This window comes from Gadus chalcogrammus, chromosome 21, assembly GCF_026213295.1.
Source record: "Gadus chalcogrammus isolate NIFS_2021 chromosome 21, NIFS_Gcha_1.0, whole genome shotgun sequence".
Taxonomy (NCBI): domain Eukaryota; kingdom Metazoa; phylum Chordata; class Actinopteri; order Gadiformes; family Gadidae; genus Gadus; species Gadus chalcogrammus.
The window spans coordinates 5,540,622-5,557,625 of record NC_079432.1 but is presented as its reverse complement, the minus strand read 5'-3'; the positions used below and the strand labels follow the sequence as shown (position 1 = coordinate 5,557,625).

General features: G+C 47.0%; 1 protein-coding gene across 2 annotated transcripts in view; it reads left to right on the top strand.

Annotated features, from left to right (window-relative positions):
* Nucleotides 1-17,004, top strand: part of atad2b (ATPase family AAA domain containing 2B) — a 78,887-nt gene that overhangs the window by 36,183 nt on the left and 25,700 nt on the right. For both annotated transcript variants that reach the window (XM_056580665.1, XM_056580664.1), the window contains 2 exons: nucleotides 53-175; nucleotides 3,421-3,552. In XM_056580665.1, the coding sequence (XP_056436640.1) occupies nucleotides 53-175; nucleotides 3,421-3,552 (255 nt within the window). The remainder of the gene's footprint in view (nucleotides 1-52; nucleotides 176-3,420; nucleotides 3,553-17,004) is intronic.

Below are 17,004 nucleotides of genomic sequence, written 5' to 3'. Positions count from 1 at the left end.
CCTCTCTCTCTCTCTGTCTCTCTCTCTGTCCCTCTCTCTGTCCCTCTCCCAGACAAGGTGATACGACACCGTGCCAGCAGCCTAAAGGACAGCGCCCATGCCATATTTGCCTCTGAGCTGGACCCAGAGTTTGACCGCATGTGCGAGGACATCAAGGAAGCCCGCAAGAAGAGGGGTAAGACCACCCCGACCCCCCCCCCCCCCCCCCCCCCTACTGCCCCACACCCCTTTAACCACACAAAAGTTCCCCATGCTTTGCCGCTAGCCACCATACCCAAAGTCATTCATCACGCCGTACGTAGCAGCCAATTAAAAGTGACTTTCTTTCAGCAGTTTTTTGTAAGATCCCCGGTGGTTTTCCCTGAATTCCCTCCTGTTTTGATCCCCGTATCGGGCTGGACCCTAAACCACCCTCATAAGAAACCTTTTGCAATAGTTGACAAAAACAGGCAACCGGGACTGGAATGATGAATTAGGTAAATTCATCCATAGTTTAAGACAAGAGTCGCTAAAAAATAAGTTTTGCTTAAAGGGCAAGTTTCCACTCAAAATCAAATACTGAGGTATAAAAAAATACGTGGGCGTTTCAGGACGGAGGGGAGGGGGGGTTGGGGATCCCCATGGTTACGCCACGTGCCAAATTTCTGAAAGTTCATTATTTATCTCGCCTGCGTTGTTGAGTAGGCGTGTATATAATGAGAGCTGTTGTATGGGAAACGCGCCACACACCACGGCGTAACCTTCTCGGGCCCAGCCAGCCACACTGACCAGTGCTCCACACACACACACGTCGACCACCGTGGCGTTGGCATGCCGACCTGGCGTCCTGCTCAGAGATGTCAAAGTGCTCCGTCATCACGAAACGGTACCAGAGCTCAGAGTAGAACGCTCACAAACTGGTTGGCGGAGACTGGCGAAAACATCGGGTTTTACGGATGACGCTATTGTTTGAGTAATGTTTTAGTAGCTAACAAAGTGGTGTAGACTACTCTGAAGGAGACCGAAGGTGACATGCAAACATGTTCAAAACCAGAAGATACCTTAATGAGGCGGTCTACTGGTTGGAGTTTTTGACTCACAGGTGTAATGTCTACCCTGATGTCTACCTGGGACCATTTTGAGCATTATTGACGTATCTCAATAGGGGACTGAAAGACACTCTCACTGTCTACTAAATGACTTGGAAATATGCATACATTTGCATGGATAATGCAATCAATTCATCCATATGAATATTCCCTTTCCATTCACCTTCTCTGTTGCCCTGCTGAACCTCTTTTTCTCAAACTTCTTATAGGCCGTCACTTTAGGAAATATGCCTATTTTAGAATGTGCAGCATAATTTGTCTTGGGCTTCAAGGAAGTACACCGTGATGCAACAATCAGGGTTTTATTTTGGTGTGTGTGGTGCCAGGGCGAGAAGCTTGAAACACTCTGTTCTCTCACTGGTGCCTTTTCAGCTGTCTACCACATGCTTTACAGCTTCATTACACCACACCGCTACAAGCACCACAAAGTGGACTTCAATGGGGGATCTATATTAGGCACATCACTTAGCATCAACATGCAAACACACACACACACGCACATCATGCATACACGCACACACACACACGGCCGCACACACGGGCGAACACACACACAAACAGTGTGCTGATGCACCATATTTCATCAGCAGCTATTTAATTATGCTCAGAAATCGTGTGTACATAGGCATAAAGCTATGTTCAAAATTTTTTATTGCCTCTCCTCTGAAAACAGTAACGAGCACACTGAAAAACTTTTTTCAACTAAATCCGGGAGTCCACGTAATAAGCCCTCTGCTTAAAATGTAGAAGCCATCGGTATATCTATAGCAAGATATGCACACGCACACACCTGAGGTTTCTGTTGCGGCAGCCATCCCCAAAGGGAAGGGCTTCTGGGCCAGACATTTCCCCAGGACACACAGTGTGGTTGTTTTTTATGCAAATGTACTTTCTTATATATTTCTATTGTCCATCAGCACAGCAACAACGGCACAATATCATCACGACATCACGTACACATAATCAGTCGTGATGCCTGCTGCCCTCTCTGACTATGTTTGTTAAGAGTATTACTATAAAGAGTGTTACGAAAGAGCTTGATATAGAGGCAACATAACAAGGCACGGCACAATGGAACACACTTTATTATCCTTTAAGTACTGATGCTTACAGGCTTTGACACCATTAAAAACTACCATCTGCATCGATAAACGTCAGAAAAATAACACATCATCCCCGTTCTCCTGTGACCATGGCTGTTAGTGGGGAAAGGCCGTGCCCTAAAGCACCTTTGTTGTCACTGCAGAAGGGCAGTGCGCCTACATACTGCCACAGCAGAGCTGCATTATTCCATACACGTCTCTTCATAAACCAAAGTGTCGGTCAGGTGTTACGCTTGCCATCCCTCTGCCCTCTCTTGTCGGTTCGGTTTATGCATTATCCAGTTTTGCGTAGATCATTAAATTGAGAGAGATTAGCAGAGGCTTCATCCCTTTGTGTTTACACCAGCTACACCCCAACCACCCCCTGACAGCCAATTAAATCCTGACTCACTTTCACGTCCCCCGTGTTATCCTTTCTTCACCCCGAAAAGTCATGTCAAGGAAGAGGTCGTATTCGCGGGGTCATCCCGCCACGTTAAATTTACTCTTTTCGCCGGCGAAAAAGCCCAGAGCGTAAAATAAATATTGCAGAAGGCGGGGGGCCGCAGCCGGATAGGCGGGGAAACAAAAAGCTGTGAATATTTCATCAGCTCTTCACGGCGCTGCTTATGAAACTATAAATTTAGCCCCGGCCTGCAATCGGGTCCACTCTCCTTAGTGTCATGTCCCTACGTTCACCTGCCGGGGCGGGCCGTGTCTGTGACGACGGATCCTGGTAGGCAGGGCAGGAAGTGGAATAAAAAGACTTGTCAATGACAATGTCTTGTTTTAACAGCCACTGCAGTTTCTTCCTGGACGCTCGCCTGCTCGCTCTCTCTCTCTCTCTCTCACCCTCCCTGGTTCGTGTTGTTTTGAACCTCCACCAGACATTTATAGTCATTCAGATTTATACAGAAGGGGGCGAGCTAAGGACAATGCTTCCAAACAGCCAGGTCTCCGTTTGAAGGTCGTCAATAATGGCTTTGTAGCTCGGCAAGTGTGCTTCCTGTAATTATCGGAGCTCATCCCGTGTACTCTTGTGTTTATCAGCTTGCTTAGCCGACGATCTATGTTTTCCTATACGTCTGAACACGCACAAGCACACGCACTCACAAACGCATACACCCACGGAGGCACTTTCTTGCTGTCAATGTGTTTGATCGGTGCCTCTACACACGCACAGGCAGCCGCATGCGTGCGCCTATATACGTGAAGCATTGTCGGTAACTGATCCTCTGTGGTGTTTGCAGACTTTCAGACGCCAGCCCAGCCGACTGCAGCTCCCGGCGCCGCCGTGGCAACCAGAAAGCACAGCACCGTGGGAGATGAGCGAGCAGGGAGCAGCACTCAGGGCGAAGCAGCCGACAAGCAGTGTGCCAGTAGTGAGTACACCCAGCTCTTATCCTCCACACACACACGCACACACGTACACACACATGCAGGCACGCACTGGAGAGGCGCACGCACATACTGCAGAGACCAGCCTAGACAAGCACACACAGACTAGAGACATGCGTGCACGCACATACAGAGAGACATACGTGCACGCAGAGAGACACACACACACACACAGACTCTCTCACACACACACACTACAGAGACACACACACACACACACACACACACACACACACACACACACACACACACACACACTTCAGCGACTCACACACTACAGATAGACACACACACACACACACACACACACACACACACACACACACACACACACACACACACACACACACACACACACACACACAGTCAGCAACAGGACAAACATGGCGCAGATAGTTTTGATTAGATTTTATTTTGAACGTTGTTGATTCGAGTGGTAGTCGTGAACTTTGAACACAGACGTGAACGGGAACAACGGCTACATGTCATAATCGCTCCACAAACCGACGCCGGCACGTTGTTGTCCCATCCCAAACACTGGTCCATTGTGTTGCATCAGGGTTACACATCTGAAGAAACCCATAACAAACCCTGCTATCACTTCATACCGTCGTATAACTTTTACAGACTTGCCAGCGATGTGCACTCGTTGTTCAATGGGCTGCTCGTTTTCCATGGGAGTAACGCTCTGCTCCACACGCCTCTGGATTCCCGTTAGCACCGGCAGATCCGATCATCCAAGTTGCAGAAAGATTGATATTCTCAGCGGGTACCCTGTCGGCTGACAAATCAGATCAGCCGCTGATATATCCCACCCGGCGCTGTGTGGACTGGGATTCATAGTTTGGCTGAGGCAACCTTGCTTTGTAACTCTGAGGGGCCCCTATCATGCATCTGATAAAAAAAACACACATTGATGTACTCAAACACATTCATTAACTCTGAGTGAGGAACCTAATGTTCCCTCTCTCCCCTGCTGTGTGACATTTTGTATGTGCGAGGACAATGCGTCTGCTGTAAATTTGAATCCCCTTTCTAAGTGTGACTCACTCACTCACTCTTATTAGTCCGTTGCCAAAGGCCAGAGTTCACAGTATTTACAGCCTAGCACATTTAGCTGATTACAGCCCGGACATACTGCCGAGAGGGACACAGAGAGAGAGAGAGAGAGAGAGAGAGAGACGTAGGGAGGACAATGAGAGTGCCTCCCCTCACTTCATCATCTGCACTTTTCACAGCAGCATTAGATCATAGACGCGGGTAATGGCTAACACAGAGACGCTAGATTCGCACATGCGCTATCGCAAATACCCAAATCGGCGTACATGTGTGCACGTGTAGACCTGCACACGCACGCACGCACGCACGCACGCACACACACACACCCACAAAGATACTAGCCCACATACGCACACACACACAAAGATGCTAGGCCACATATGCACAGGCTCTCGCACATACACACAGGCAAGGGAAAATACATACACACAATACCACACATACACACATTGCAGCCAAGGCATAGAAACACACGTACGCGTGTTCATAAGCGCACACACACACACTGCAGGTGGGCAATTACATGCCCACCTGCAGCAAGCGGCAGGTGCCCGGGGGCTGGGGGAAGGCAAACAAACGAGGTTGTAACTCGGACAAGACGGATCCGAGCTCCGCAGCCCGAGCTGAGCCCGGCCCCCCCTGTTGCTTTACTTTGGACAAGGTTTTTGGCGGGGGGGGGGGGACATTTTGCTCGGAGCAGACAAAGTCAAAGACCTGCCTAAAATAGATCTCCCGAGAGATGGATGCTGAGAGGAGATCGAGCCACATTGATCCAAGGATTTTTGTTTTCAGGAAGAAACTGATTGGCCCTCTCTTATCTAGTTTAGTTGCATATTTGTTCTTTCATGGCTTCACATAATTTTGAATACAAATGAAAGTGTCCAGGTAGATGAGTCATGGTTTTATTTTTATTCATAGCCGCACCGGTTTATTTGATGATAGCATCCCTCTGGGTTGACTGTTGAATTTGGGTGTGTGTGTTTGTGTGCGTGTGTGTGTGTGTTAATTTTTGTAGGTGCACTACAGCCTTCAAACACAGGGGGGCACTTGTCTCTCAGGAGAGTATACAGAATAGTCCCCCGCTGTGTGAGTAAACCGTCCCTCTCCTGGGGAGAAGGCACCCTGAGAGATGACGGTCCCTGCTGGCCTCCATAAATACTGTAAGGTAGCGGTTGTGTCTGAGTTTCTACTGCACTGCTATTAGTCTTGCCACGGTGCTAGGCCAAGATGAAAAAGTGTCTTGTTTGCTAGGAAAATAATATTCTGCCTTTATTGCACTGCTGGCCCCATCTTGGTACAATCAATCCAAGGTTGGGTGCTGATTAAAGTTTTGATGGAAAACACCAGCTGAGTTCGTCCTGTCATATTGTTCTCACCTGACCTTAGTTTGACTGCCGTATTTCTGGTGACATCGCTATCTTTGTATGCAACACAGCACTTTTGATTGCACTCCTTGCTTGACCCGAAAAAACAATCCATTTGTGCTTTGATTGAACATAAGTCATCTTTTTAGTGTACACATTTCCTTTTTGTGTATCCCAGGTATTGTAGCCAGTTCCGTTGTGTAAATAACTACAAAAGCGAACTGGCTTTAGCCTCCTTCAATGCAATTGTAGTTAAAAGTCACATTTGTCTTTTAATGCGGATGGGGCACTGTGAGGGCGAACAGACGGCTTGTATATCCTGCCATTAGCTCTAGCCTTTATCTTTATAGCCAAGTGTCACGGATGCAGGCCACTAACTCTGCCGCTCTGGGGGAAAGTTGTTATCTTCCGGCTCCAGAAGCCTAATTAATTAGGCAAATACCGGTGATTTATTGGTGACACCGGCAACCCACTCTTACCTGGATCACCATGACATTGGTCCAATTAGGCTAATGTAATATATGAAGTCAATTATGGGTTCAGAGCATATGGCATCACTTCACACAGGATGCGTGGCACCCAGCAGAAGTGCCGCGTGAGTGATGGAGTGCATCGCGCGGGGTGCTTACCTGAGGCTGAGCCGACTCCTGTCGCATCAAGGACATTCTGGGGCTACCCACCGCCTATGACCCTTATGATCTAGTCCATGTAGCATCTGTTCCACCCTATACTCTACAGGGGAGGTCGAGGTGTGGCTGGTACAGCCACCGCCTTTGACCCTTATGGTGTAGGCCATGCAGCATCAGTCCCAGCCTTTACTTCACAGGGTAAGTTGAGGTGTTTCCTGATATAGCCAGCCACCGCCCTTTGACCCCCTACGGTGCAGAATCTGTCTCACCCTTTACCTTACAGGGTATGTTGAGGTGTGCATTGAATAGCCAACATCTTTGACGCTTATGGTGTCGGTGATGTAGCATTGGTGGAGCTGTGCCTTGTATAGCTGCTGACATCTTTGTGTGTGTGTGTGTGTGTGTGCGCAACCCAGCTCCATCTAGCCACTCTCCCTTCATCCATCAGTTGTACATGCCTGGAGCTGGTGCCGGCGGGAGATGCGGTGATAAAGCCCATGGGCTATGGGAGTTGTGGGTGTTGGGACGGGGACGGGGGGGGGGTGGGGGGGACTCTCAAAGTGCTTTCTTGCGTTGACAGAGGAAATCTGTCAGACTGGTTGTGAGAGGGAGCCGCGGTTAAAGTTGTGGGGAGCTAGACTATTTCTCACATGGGTGAAACTCGAGAGAGGCGCGCCTAATTTTTGACGTTTAAAAAAAAGAAAGAAAAAAAATGTTTTTTTTATTTCCCCCTACACTCTTAACCGCACTCTTTCATTCGGGCTTTCACTCAGTCTGGAGTGTGATTTTTCTTTTTTTTCTACTTTTCTTTGCTCTTTTCACTCATTCCATCACTCTGGCCGGCACTCTTCTTGTCACTGCCTCCTGAGGAGGGAACTGTAAGCGTTGGGCCCCATTACCTGGGCCACGGCCCCGGGTTCAAGCTGAGTGCAGCGCCACATGGATCTGGTTCAAATGTAGTGCCATTCCCTCATTTATTATTGACGCCACTCAGTCTCTCGGTCTCGAGACCATTTGAAGCCGTTTCTAAATCAACTGAATTGTGTGTGGCGCATTGTAACCGTGGCTGTTGTGCTCTTTTTAAATTGTGCTAATTGTGCATTTTAACGTTGATGCCTGTAAGCATTCAAGTTAATTGCATAGCCGCGTACATTAGCCGCAAACATCTTTCAGACAAAAGTGTTTTTGCGTTTAGTTTAATCATTATAATTTATTTTTGTTTTACCGCCGGCAGACGACATGATTGTCCTTCCTCGACTGTTGAACTGTATTTAAGTACGATGCTCGGAGAATGAGAGTCGGGTGCATAATGTGTCGTCCTCCATGTCAATCAATAGGCGGCCCTGGGCAACCGCAGAGCGGGCTGTATTCATGCAGAGTGGACCGTTGCTGTGCCTGGCCTCTTCGCAGCTTCGCAGTGAATGGGGGAGCTTTTCTCACTGTTTCCGAAAGCCAATTCATGTCAGGGCCTTGATGGGAATTGACTCTTTGGGGAATGGAGGAGGCGGGGGAGAAGAAAAAAGAGGATGATAAACACTCCTGCTGATTTTTTTTTCGCAGAATTTATTCGTGAATGCGGGGGGGGGGGGGGGAACAGAATGACCTGAATCTGCTCGGAACAAAAGGGCAAACAGGGCGAACAGTCCGTGTCGTGCTCTGTTGACCACCGCGTGTTTACAGGAGGCAAGGCAAGTTGTTTCGGGGCATAGCCGATTGTTATGTGTTGACACACGTTGAATACCAATCTTTCCAATCTTTATTTTGATTGGCTGTTCAGGGTTTCGATATGCTTTTGAATGACACACTGTGCCCGTCTCTGTGGGAAACCACTGTGTTCAATTATTTCCTCCTTTTGTCCGGAATAAGTAGCCCTAGCTAGGTAATCACATACTTGGAAAAAAATGTTATCTGTAATTTTATGAAGTCCTGTGAATTCTAAGTGTGCATTTAAAATGAACCGGCAGTATCTCAGGTCAGCGGGTGTCTGGGGGTACCTCCTGGGGAAATAAAGACTTTTTGCCCTTGAGCGACATCCTTTATTCAAGGACGTCCCAATTGGCCTGGACGATGGGGGGGGTTGAAAGATTTACATCCATTGTGAAGTGATTGGAGTGGCCGTAATGGCTAGAAAAGGAAAGTTATGTATGTAACTACAGTGGTATGAATTCTGGAGGATGGCCAGAGGCGTTGCCAATGAAATGGAACCACTATATAAATGCAACCCTTCGCAGGAATGCATGTGGTCGCCGCGTGTAGGAAATTACCTTTTTTAATAATTCAATGTCCCCCGATAAAATCGCGCCTCATCATGAAATCATACGTCGTTATACACGTCCCCTGCAGTCGGCCGCCCGGGTTTCTCTTTGCCCTGTTGTGTTGGGGGGGATCGACTGCCTGTAGACAGAACTAGTCCAGACCCAGAACTGCGGGTTAAGCACCTTTTCCATCTGGCGGGCTGCTCTCCCCTCAGATGTTGCCCACCCGGACACCCCTGAAAGGGAAGCGGCAATGCAGGACGGTCCCTTGATCCATCCGGCCCTCCGGATCACCCTATGGTTCAGGAAACCTCTTACTTTAATTCTACCATTCCCAGACCAGTCTTTTCGACCGCCGCCATGATGTTCCTGAAGCCATTATTTTGCAGTCCAGGCCCACTTCTATTCTCACTTTTATTTTCTCACCCATTGATACCTGCCATAGGGTTAGATTTCCGTTATAAGCAGCAGTTCAGATTACTTCATAGGTGTATATTGACTCTGTCATGTTTATCGGGTCCTCTCCGAATGCATTTTCTTGGCCTTAATTAGCGAACGCGCGCGGTCAACGCCAGAAAGGAGACACATCTGGGCGCGGATTGAAAAGGAACCGTAATTAGCTTTTTAGAACCGGACACAGATTCTCCCCAAGCTGCTTCCCAGCAACCATGCAAAAACAATCTTGAGTCACACTCCCCGACACCCTGTGGGCCTCGCTAATGAAATCCCTGCAAAAGCCCTGAGCCAGTGAGCTCTCGGCATAAGCTGCCATTTTGTGGGCACAGATGCCTGCTGGAACATTGTGGCACCAAGCGTGAAATGAATGTAAAATCAACCATGATGCCTTTCGTTTCGTTTTATTGTTTTAGCGGAGGGGGGGGGGGGGGGGGGATGAGGAGAGAGAGGGACGAGCCGTCATCAGTGTGAACACAGGCTGTGTTCTTTTATTTATTTATTATCTTCTCCCTTTACGTCACCACCAGGCCTAGTCCTTTGTCTTCTGGACACGTGAGAAGTGCACACGATTGGCTGGGTTACGATTGCAACGCGATTGCAATCCGCCTGCCGGGATTTCAATATCTGCGGTTAACTCGGGAGCGTGGACGACCACAGATGTCGCTCGCTCTTAACAGGCGAACATGTCTACTCGGTAGGAATGGCCTTGAAGTGCAACACTGGAGTGATTAAGCATCGCTCATCGCCTTATTGCGTGCACAATGAAGGTAAGCAGTGCTGCCTAAGGACGTCTGTGATATAAAAGGAAACGGAGAGAGAATGAATGGAGCACTTCTAACTGCTAAGGAGAGATGCCCATCAATGCTTATGAACTTTTCTAAGTGGTCTTCTGCATAGCGCTCTGACGACCATGCCAGGACTGGTTAAATAGTTGGGTGACTCAGATGCTTTTAATTCGACCGTGTCCATAATATAATTGGTTTACTGGTTTTTCAGGTTTTGTTTGTGGCTTCATTTTTCCCCTGTGTGTCAAAGGCACTGCACACTTTTCCATTACGTCGAGAGATCCAACAATGTGCCTCAACTATATATTTTTAGACCTCCGCTGACAGACTGTCAAGGAGTTAATCAGTTGGGTCAACGGAGATGGAGAATATATTGTTTTGCAAGTGAGTTTTCAGTTGAGTTATATCCCAGCCACCACAATTTACACACGCAAGCTGCCATGGGCTGCCATGGGCAAGTTTCTGAAGAAAATAAAACTGTGGGCTTGGCCTAGCCTTCCTTTTTAATTAAAGTAGAATTGAAGCCGGGCTGTCTGTGAGGTTTTCGACTTTTCCCACAAGAAAGCCGACTTCCCGTCTCAGGCCACAATGCAGATGGAGAATGAAACCACAGGCAACGCACAGTTTTTGTTTTTTTTGTTTACGGTCCAACCGTGACGGTTGATTAATCAATTATATTAACGACAGAAGCTGGTAAACACTAAATAGTCAGCCATCTGCCTGCCCTGTTCTGATAAGTTCTAACTGATCGGAAACATTCGGACCCAGCTTGATACCGCCAGCGCCAGATTAGTCTGAATGAGCCATGGATGCCTTTGTGCTATCCAAATTGCATTCGGGCCTGGGCTTGATCTTGGCGTGATGGAGAACAATCTCCAGTCTGCTTTGTGTGTATCCTGCTTGGGCTTCCCAGTTGTGAACGGGCTATTCGTTGATTCTTATCGGCCATTACCAGATGCGCTGAAATTACAGGATTGATGTGGCTGAATTTTGGTTGTGTGTTCTATGATGAAGACCTTAGCAGACATCTGGGTTTAGATAAAAAGGTATAATCAGCACCAGTGTTGGTTGGTGATTGTTGAACAGTAGTAGACCCCTGCGTATCGATGTCTGCGCCAGACTCCATTGTGTGCGTATCGCCAAACTGGGTAATGGAAAAGCTTTTTGTCCAGATTTTAATGATGCACGCAACGACATGCTCACATTGCTCCGGAATGTGAGATGGGCACATTAAGCGACATGAGTCACATTAAGCCTTCGTAGGAAAGCCAATGGAGACGGACCGACTTTTTAATTATGTCAAATTACTCTGCGAGTCCCACTCAGCCATGCTAAATACCATACTTTCATTAAGCTTGGAGATGAGATGCAACCCAACTGGGTTTTTTCTCTCACTTCTTCTACTCTTCTCTCTCTCTCCAAGCTAACAACTCATTAAAGCCATGGGATCTCCAAGAGTCTCGGGGAGATTTGGCATTCATGGAACATCACTTTTAAGGTTCCTCTCTTTCTATTGTTCGAAATCTGAAGCATCCTGGGCTTTTGTCTGCCGCCTTACATGACCGCCGCCCCCTGGCTAACGTTCCACGTTCCACGTTCCCATGAGAAGTATGGCCGCCAGAGGCTCCTAATAGGTTTATGAACCCTCCCTCGTTCTCTCTCTGTCTCTCTCTCTCTCTCTATCCTCTGACTTCTCCCCCCATGCCACTCCTGATGGCCTCCCTCGCAGACAAATGGTGTTCACATGCGCGCGATATAGAACCTTCTCGAGAAGACATTTGGTTTTATCCGTTGACTCGCGAGCCTCCTAATGTCATCCTGTACACTGATTTTTTTTTTTTAGTTTGGTTGTTTTTATTACCGGAATAATATAATTCTCTTCCTGAGGTTGAACCCCTTGACAAGTTGAAAAAAAACCCCACAATCTAATGCTGAAGGATTGTTCTTTTACCCGTCTAATACGAGTTGATTTCATTGCTGTGATAATATCCACCATTTGTAACCTTTAACCAAAACAGGCTTTCCAGATTCATTGTACTGACAATTTACAATGAAGGCCCCGTAGAAAAAAGCGTATACAGCCCCTTTTGAAAGGACATGTTCACAGTGTGAAGAAAATCCAAATGTCAGTTCTAAACAGCTAGTCTTATTTTGTCTCCCTCGGCACTGATCTCATGGCGGCAAACTGGCGCCATCAGACCATGGGAAATGATTGACAGTGGCTCAATTCCGGTTGCCAATGGAAACTGTAAATGTTGAGCCATGCTTTGTTTTCCAAATACGGCAGCTAGTAGCATTTATTGTCGAGGCTTTGACAAGCGTTCGGCTCCACTCCCCCTCCCGTCGCGCTTGTGTTTTGAAATGCACTGTTTGAAGTCCCATACTATCCGCATACAGTGCTAACACTAATCTGATTGTCCCACTGTGGAGATCCGCCTTTGTTCCACAGTATTTAATTCCCAGCGTCTCTCTTTTTCAAACTATACTGCACACAGCAGTGGGCCACTGGGATGGCACAGAGCACTTGGCTTGTTGTCTAAACTCCTAATGAATCCCTAATGAGCTCTCACCATGTGATGCCAATGAATCACTCCATCATCTTCTGTCAAACTCAATCCACCCGTCGGTTTAATATATGCCCTGAAGGATTAGGGTAGAAAAAAAGATACAGATGCCGCTCGACTGAAGGTCGAAGTGGAACCTGCCCGACTGTAAATGAGGCAGGCAGGGGAACACTGACGAGTCAAAAACCATGTCTTTCTTTTTTCTTTTTTTTTCCGGGACCTGACGTCTCACTCCAGAGCTCCCTATTACACGAGCTAGCCAAATGTAGAGATCCCATTAGCGGCCTATCTTTGTCTCGACGTTCAGGTGTATGCCCGTGTCGGGCCTTTGTGTGTATCGAGGTGACCTTGGGGCAGGGTGGCGGACCTTTCCATCAGAGAGCCCCCCACACACACACACACACACGCACACGCACACATCATACGTGGGTGGTGGGGTGTCGACACATTGGGCACCGCTTGCAGCTGTATTAGCATGGGGAGCTTATCGCTCTTTAAAAAAAGATGGCACTCTAGGCGCTGTCACTCCACTGGCTTTTTTTTAATCAGCTGATAAGAAGGAAAGAGGGAAAGATACTTTGACGCGAGGATGTTTAACACTGCGCTCCCCGCGTCCACGTTGGGGGAAAGACTTGGCGGTACCGTCTCAACCGGTCGCCCCTTATTGAGTTGCCGTGTGTCGTTTCCACGACGACTTCTGCGAGTTCTTCCAGCCAATCGAAATTCATCACAGACTGTTTGTTTTTTAGCTTTATTTTTGCACAAAGACATTGCAATTGAGATAAGTCTTATCTTTATTGCTTTTTTTTCGGTACGCTTCCCTTTTCCCTCTTTTTATTTTCAAGAACACACAACAACGTGCAATTAACATGAGATGCAGAGGCAATTTTTCCCCTCGAAATGGGTCTAGCCATCCGGGGTGGCTCAGGCCACTCTGCGTACACACTCACACCCATGACCGTGTGCCAAAGGCCCCAGCAGTGAGGGAAGTGACTGATCTCCTTCATTACCGCGGCGGTAGCCGCGGCGCGGACAAGGTCATCCATTGATCCTGGCGTTTCATTAATTGTCAGCAGGTCATGAGACGAATTGTGACCCTTCTCTCCCTCCGTCCCGCGTTCATATAAACAACCGCTCCCAGTCCCTGTGTCGCCGTGACCAAGCCCCCGTAAGGCTGGGTTTCTCTCTCCGTGTTTCCTTCGTTCCCCGGGGGCCTTTTGAAGATCTCATTCTCTGAATAAATACTGGCTTACACATATTCACATGTGGCATGTCCTGTAGAGGACTTATGGGCTTTATGGGGGAAAGCTGTGTCTTCTCATCAGGCATGAGCCGGTGAGGAAGGAGTAATGAAATCTCTGACAAGGGGTTTATAGTCAGAATGGCTGCTTCTTTTAATAACCACCAGCGGAACACGCATAAAGAGGTTTTGGCTGTGCTTGTCTCTCTTGTGGGGAGGCATAATCGTTTTTTGCTGTCACATTCTTGACGGAGGAAATGGTGAAGAAAAACAATAGGGAGTGCCCTGAAATGATCTGATTTTTCTTTTTCAGTTTGATGTTTGAACCTTGAATTCTCCCCGACCCCATCCCCACCCCCACAAAACACAACACAAACTAAGTAGCTGTTTCGATGTTTACCTTAAGGTGCTTTCTACCGAAGCCAAATAGATCTGAAAAACACTGAAAACTACTGCAACCTCAAGACGGAGGTTAGGGTGAAGAACTGTCTTGCCGTCTTGTACATTGAAATTATAGTTCTTACTCCCAAAAAAAAGAGAAAATCCTCTCAACCAAATGGGATTTGGATGGGCTTGACCGGGCCTGACATCTCGAGATGCTCGCGGCCTGCATTTTCCCGCCTCTTGAGCCGAGTACGTGATCCCTTTCTAAGCTAGCTCTCTTGCATCGAAAACACCTTGCAGCGCACACCATCTTTATTTATTTAAGATCCTGTCGTGTGCCACATTTCGGCCAATCTTATTACCATGTTAAGTGACATTTCTTTCCATGCTGTACATCATTTACAGGATCATACTCATGTCACGGAACGGAACGTTTATGTTTCACTTTCGTTTTCAAGAAGATGAGCCTTGAGCAGTTGTATGATGCACAGGTTCACTTGAGGGCACAGTTTCGATTTCCCTCCAAGGGTTGAAGGATTTTCACTCATGCATACTTTTGTGAATACATTTGTATTTGTGTACATTGGCAAAACATTTCTTAAAAAATATGTTTAATGGGTGTACCCTATGGGAAGAAAACTTTTACTCATATCTGTGTGGAAGTCTAGGCAACCAAGTAATGCCCTTTCAGTACATACATCTTGGGAAGACTTTCATAAGGTGTACTGAGAAACTTTAATATTTACCAACTGGTTTGGCTTTGTTTAGGGCTCAGAGCTGTCGTCGTAGCATATGCATTTCAAAGTCCGGAAATCTCCTAGGCTTTTACTATTTGCTATTCATTTGGAAGAAATATTCCTCCTGTTAAATAGCAAATATGATCTCTGTCAACAGTCACTCAACTAATGAAACTCGGATCTGGTGAATAAAAAACGGAGGCAGGCAATCCTGCCTTAATACATAATTACGTCTCCAACTGACGCACAAATTAAATGAATGCATATTTATTTTGGACTTTCTTCCAACTTGCTTAGTAAAATCATAAAGATATGCAACTTTTCTTTGCATTTCTTGGGAGACGGCTGCACCAAAGTATGCTGACCTCTGACTCTCAAGTCCATTCCCACCAGCTGTGCCTACTGGAGCAGGCCAGATCAATACCTCATTAATGTAACAAGATGGAGGCACCAACCCAAGTCGATTCCAATGAACCAAGCCCTCTGCAGTGTGCGGAGAATAAAGCCTAGAGCCGCACTGGACATCGTGTGTGTGTGTGTGTGTGTGTGTGTGTGTGTGTGTGTGTGTGTGTGTGTGTGTGTGTGTGTGCGTGTGCGTGCGAAAGAGGAGGAGGACACAGTTAGACCTGTCAATTTCAAGGGGTTGGCAGTGAGGCCTTGCTCCAATGTTTTCTTATCACATAAGTTTCTCTGTTCGGTTTTAATATGGCTTGTGATCTATACTGTGTGAGATATTTACCAACTTGGTTCCACAGTGGTTCACTGCTCTGATCGTAAGCATCTCAATGCGGTCGCTCAGTGCAGCTCAATAACCAAATAAAAGTCAAAGTGAACTTTATTGTCAGACCGACAGTGCAACAAGTTACAGGGAGGAACGAAATTCTGTTTCCCCATACTCCCTATGTGCTGTTAATATATTTACCACACAACATATAACATAATAACAAAATAGTACATATTCACAGTGAATATTAGAATAGAATATTCACAGTGTTTTGAGGTAGTTATTGAGGTGCAAATAAAGGTGCAATATAGTAAAGTGCAAAAGTGCCGAATAGCAGCATAGAGATAATTATACGTTATTGTGCATATAAGTTATTGTGCATATGAAGAGCATAGTACAGAATGTTCATGCAATGTTCTTGAGTGAGTTGAGATTTCTGATGGCCTGTTTTCCCAAATGTTCCCCACCGAAGAAGAAGAACCTGTTTGGCTCATGGCTAGTGGGCTTTCAATCGTGGCAAGGTAGTTTAGTAGCCAGGGTAGAGTCCTTCTTAATGTCCTATATATATACTATATCGGTATTCCGTAGCAGTGCGTTCTACATCAAACTTTGGCAGAAATCAGAATCCCTGCAGTACACCTGGAGCGGAGGAAACTTTCCTTGTTGCTCAACTCAAGCTGTCTATTCACCCGACCGCCTTGACACCGGAGTAAGCTAACATCGTGTGCAAACGTCCATCTTTTAATTCCGCTCTTGGTTTCCTCGGTCCAGATGGTGCATGTTTTCTCCTGGCCATGTCATTTCAAACTCTTTTACATATCATTCGGACACCCCATGACCCGCTGTCCTTTCTGAACTCGATCTCAACCAATGTGTGAATCCCCGACGCGGTGACGGACCTGAGCTGAAAATACCCCCAGCCTCTCTACGCCTCTGCCTCTCTCTCTCTGCCTGACAGCTCTTCCCCCGCTTCTCTGCAAATATAGTCACACATGGATCCAACCCATATGGCCACTAAGATGCATGTGTGCATAACCACAAGCTCAATCCCTCGCTACTCTCTGCATGTGTGTGCGTATGCATGTATATAAATCATTATTCCCCCCCCCCCTTCAATCCTGCTTTGGATGTACGCAGCTGTAAAGGATAGGATGGGTCGTCAATATTTCATATAGAAAATATATTTATATAGATATAAATAGATGGATAGATATACATTTTCTTTCTCCGGATCTGATG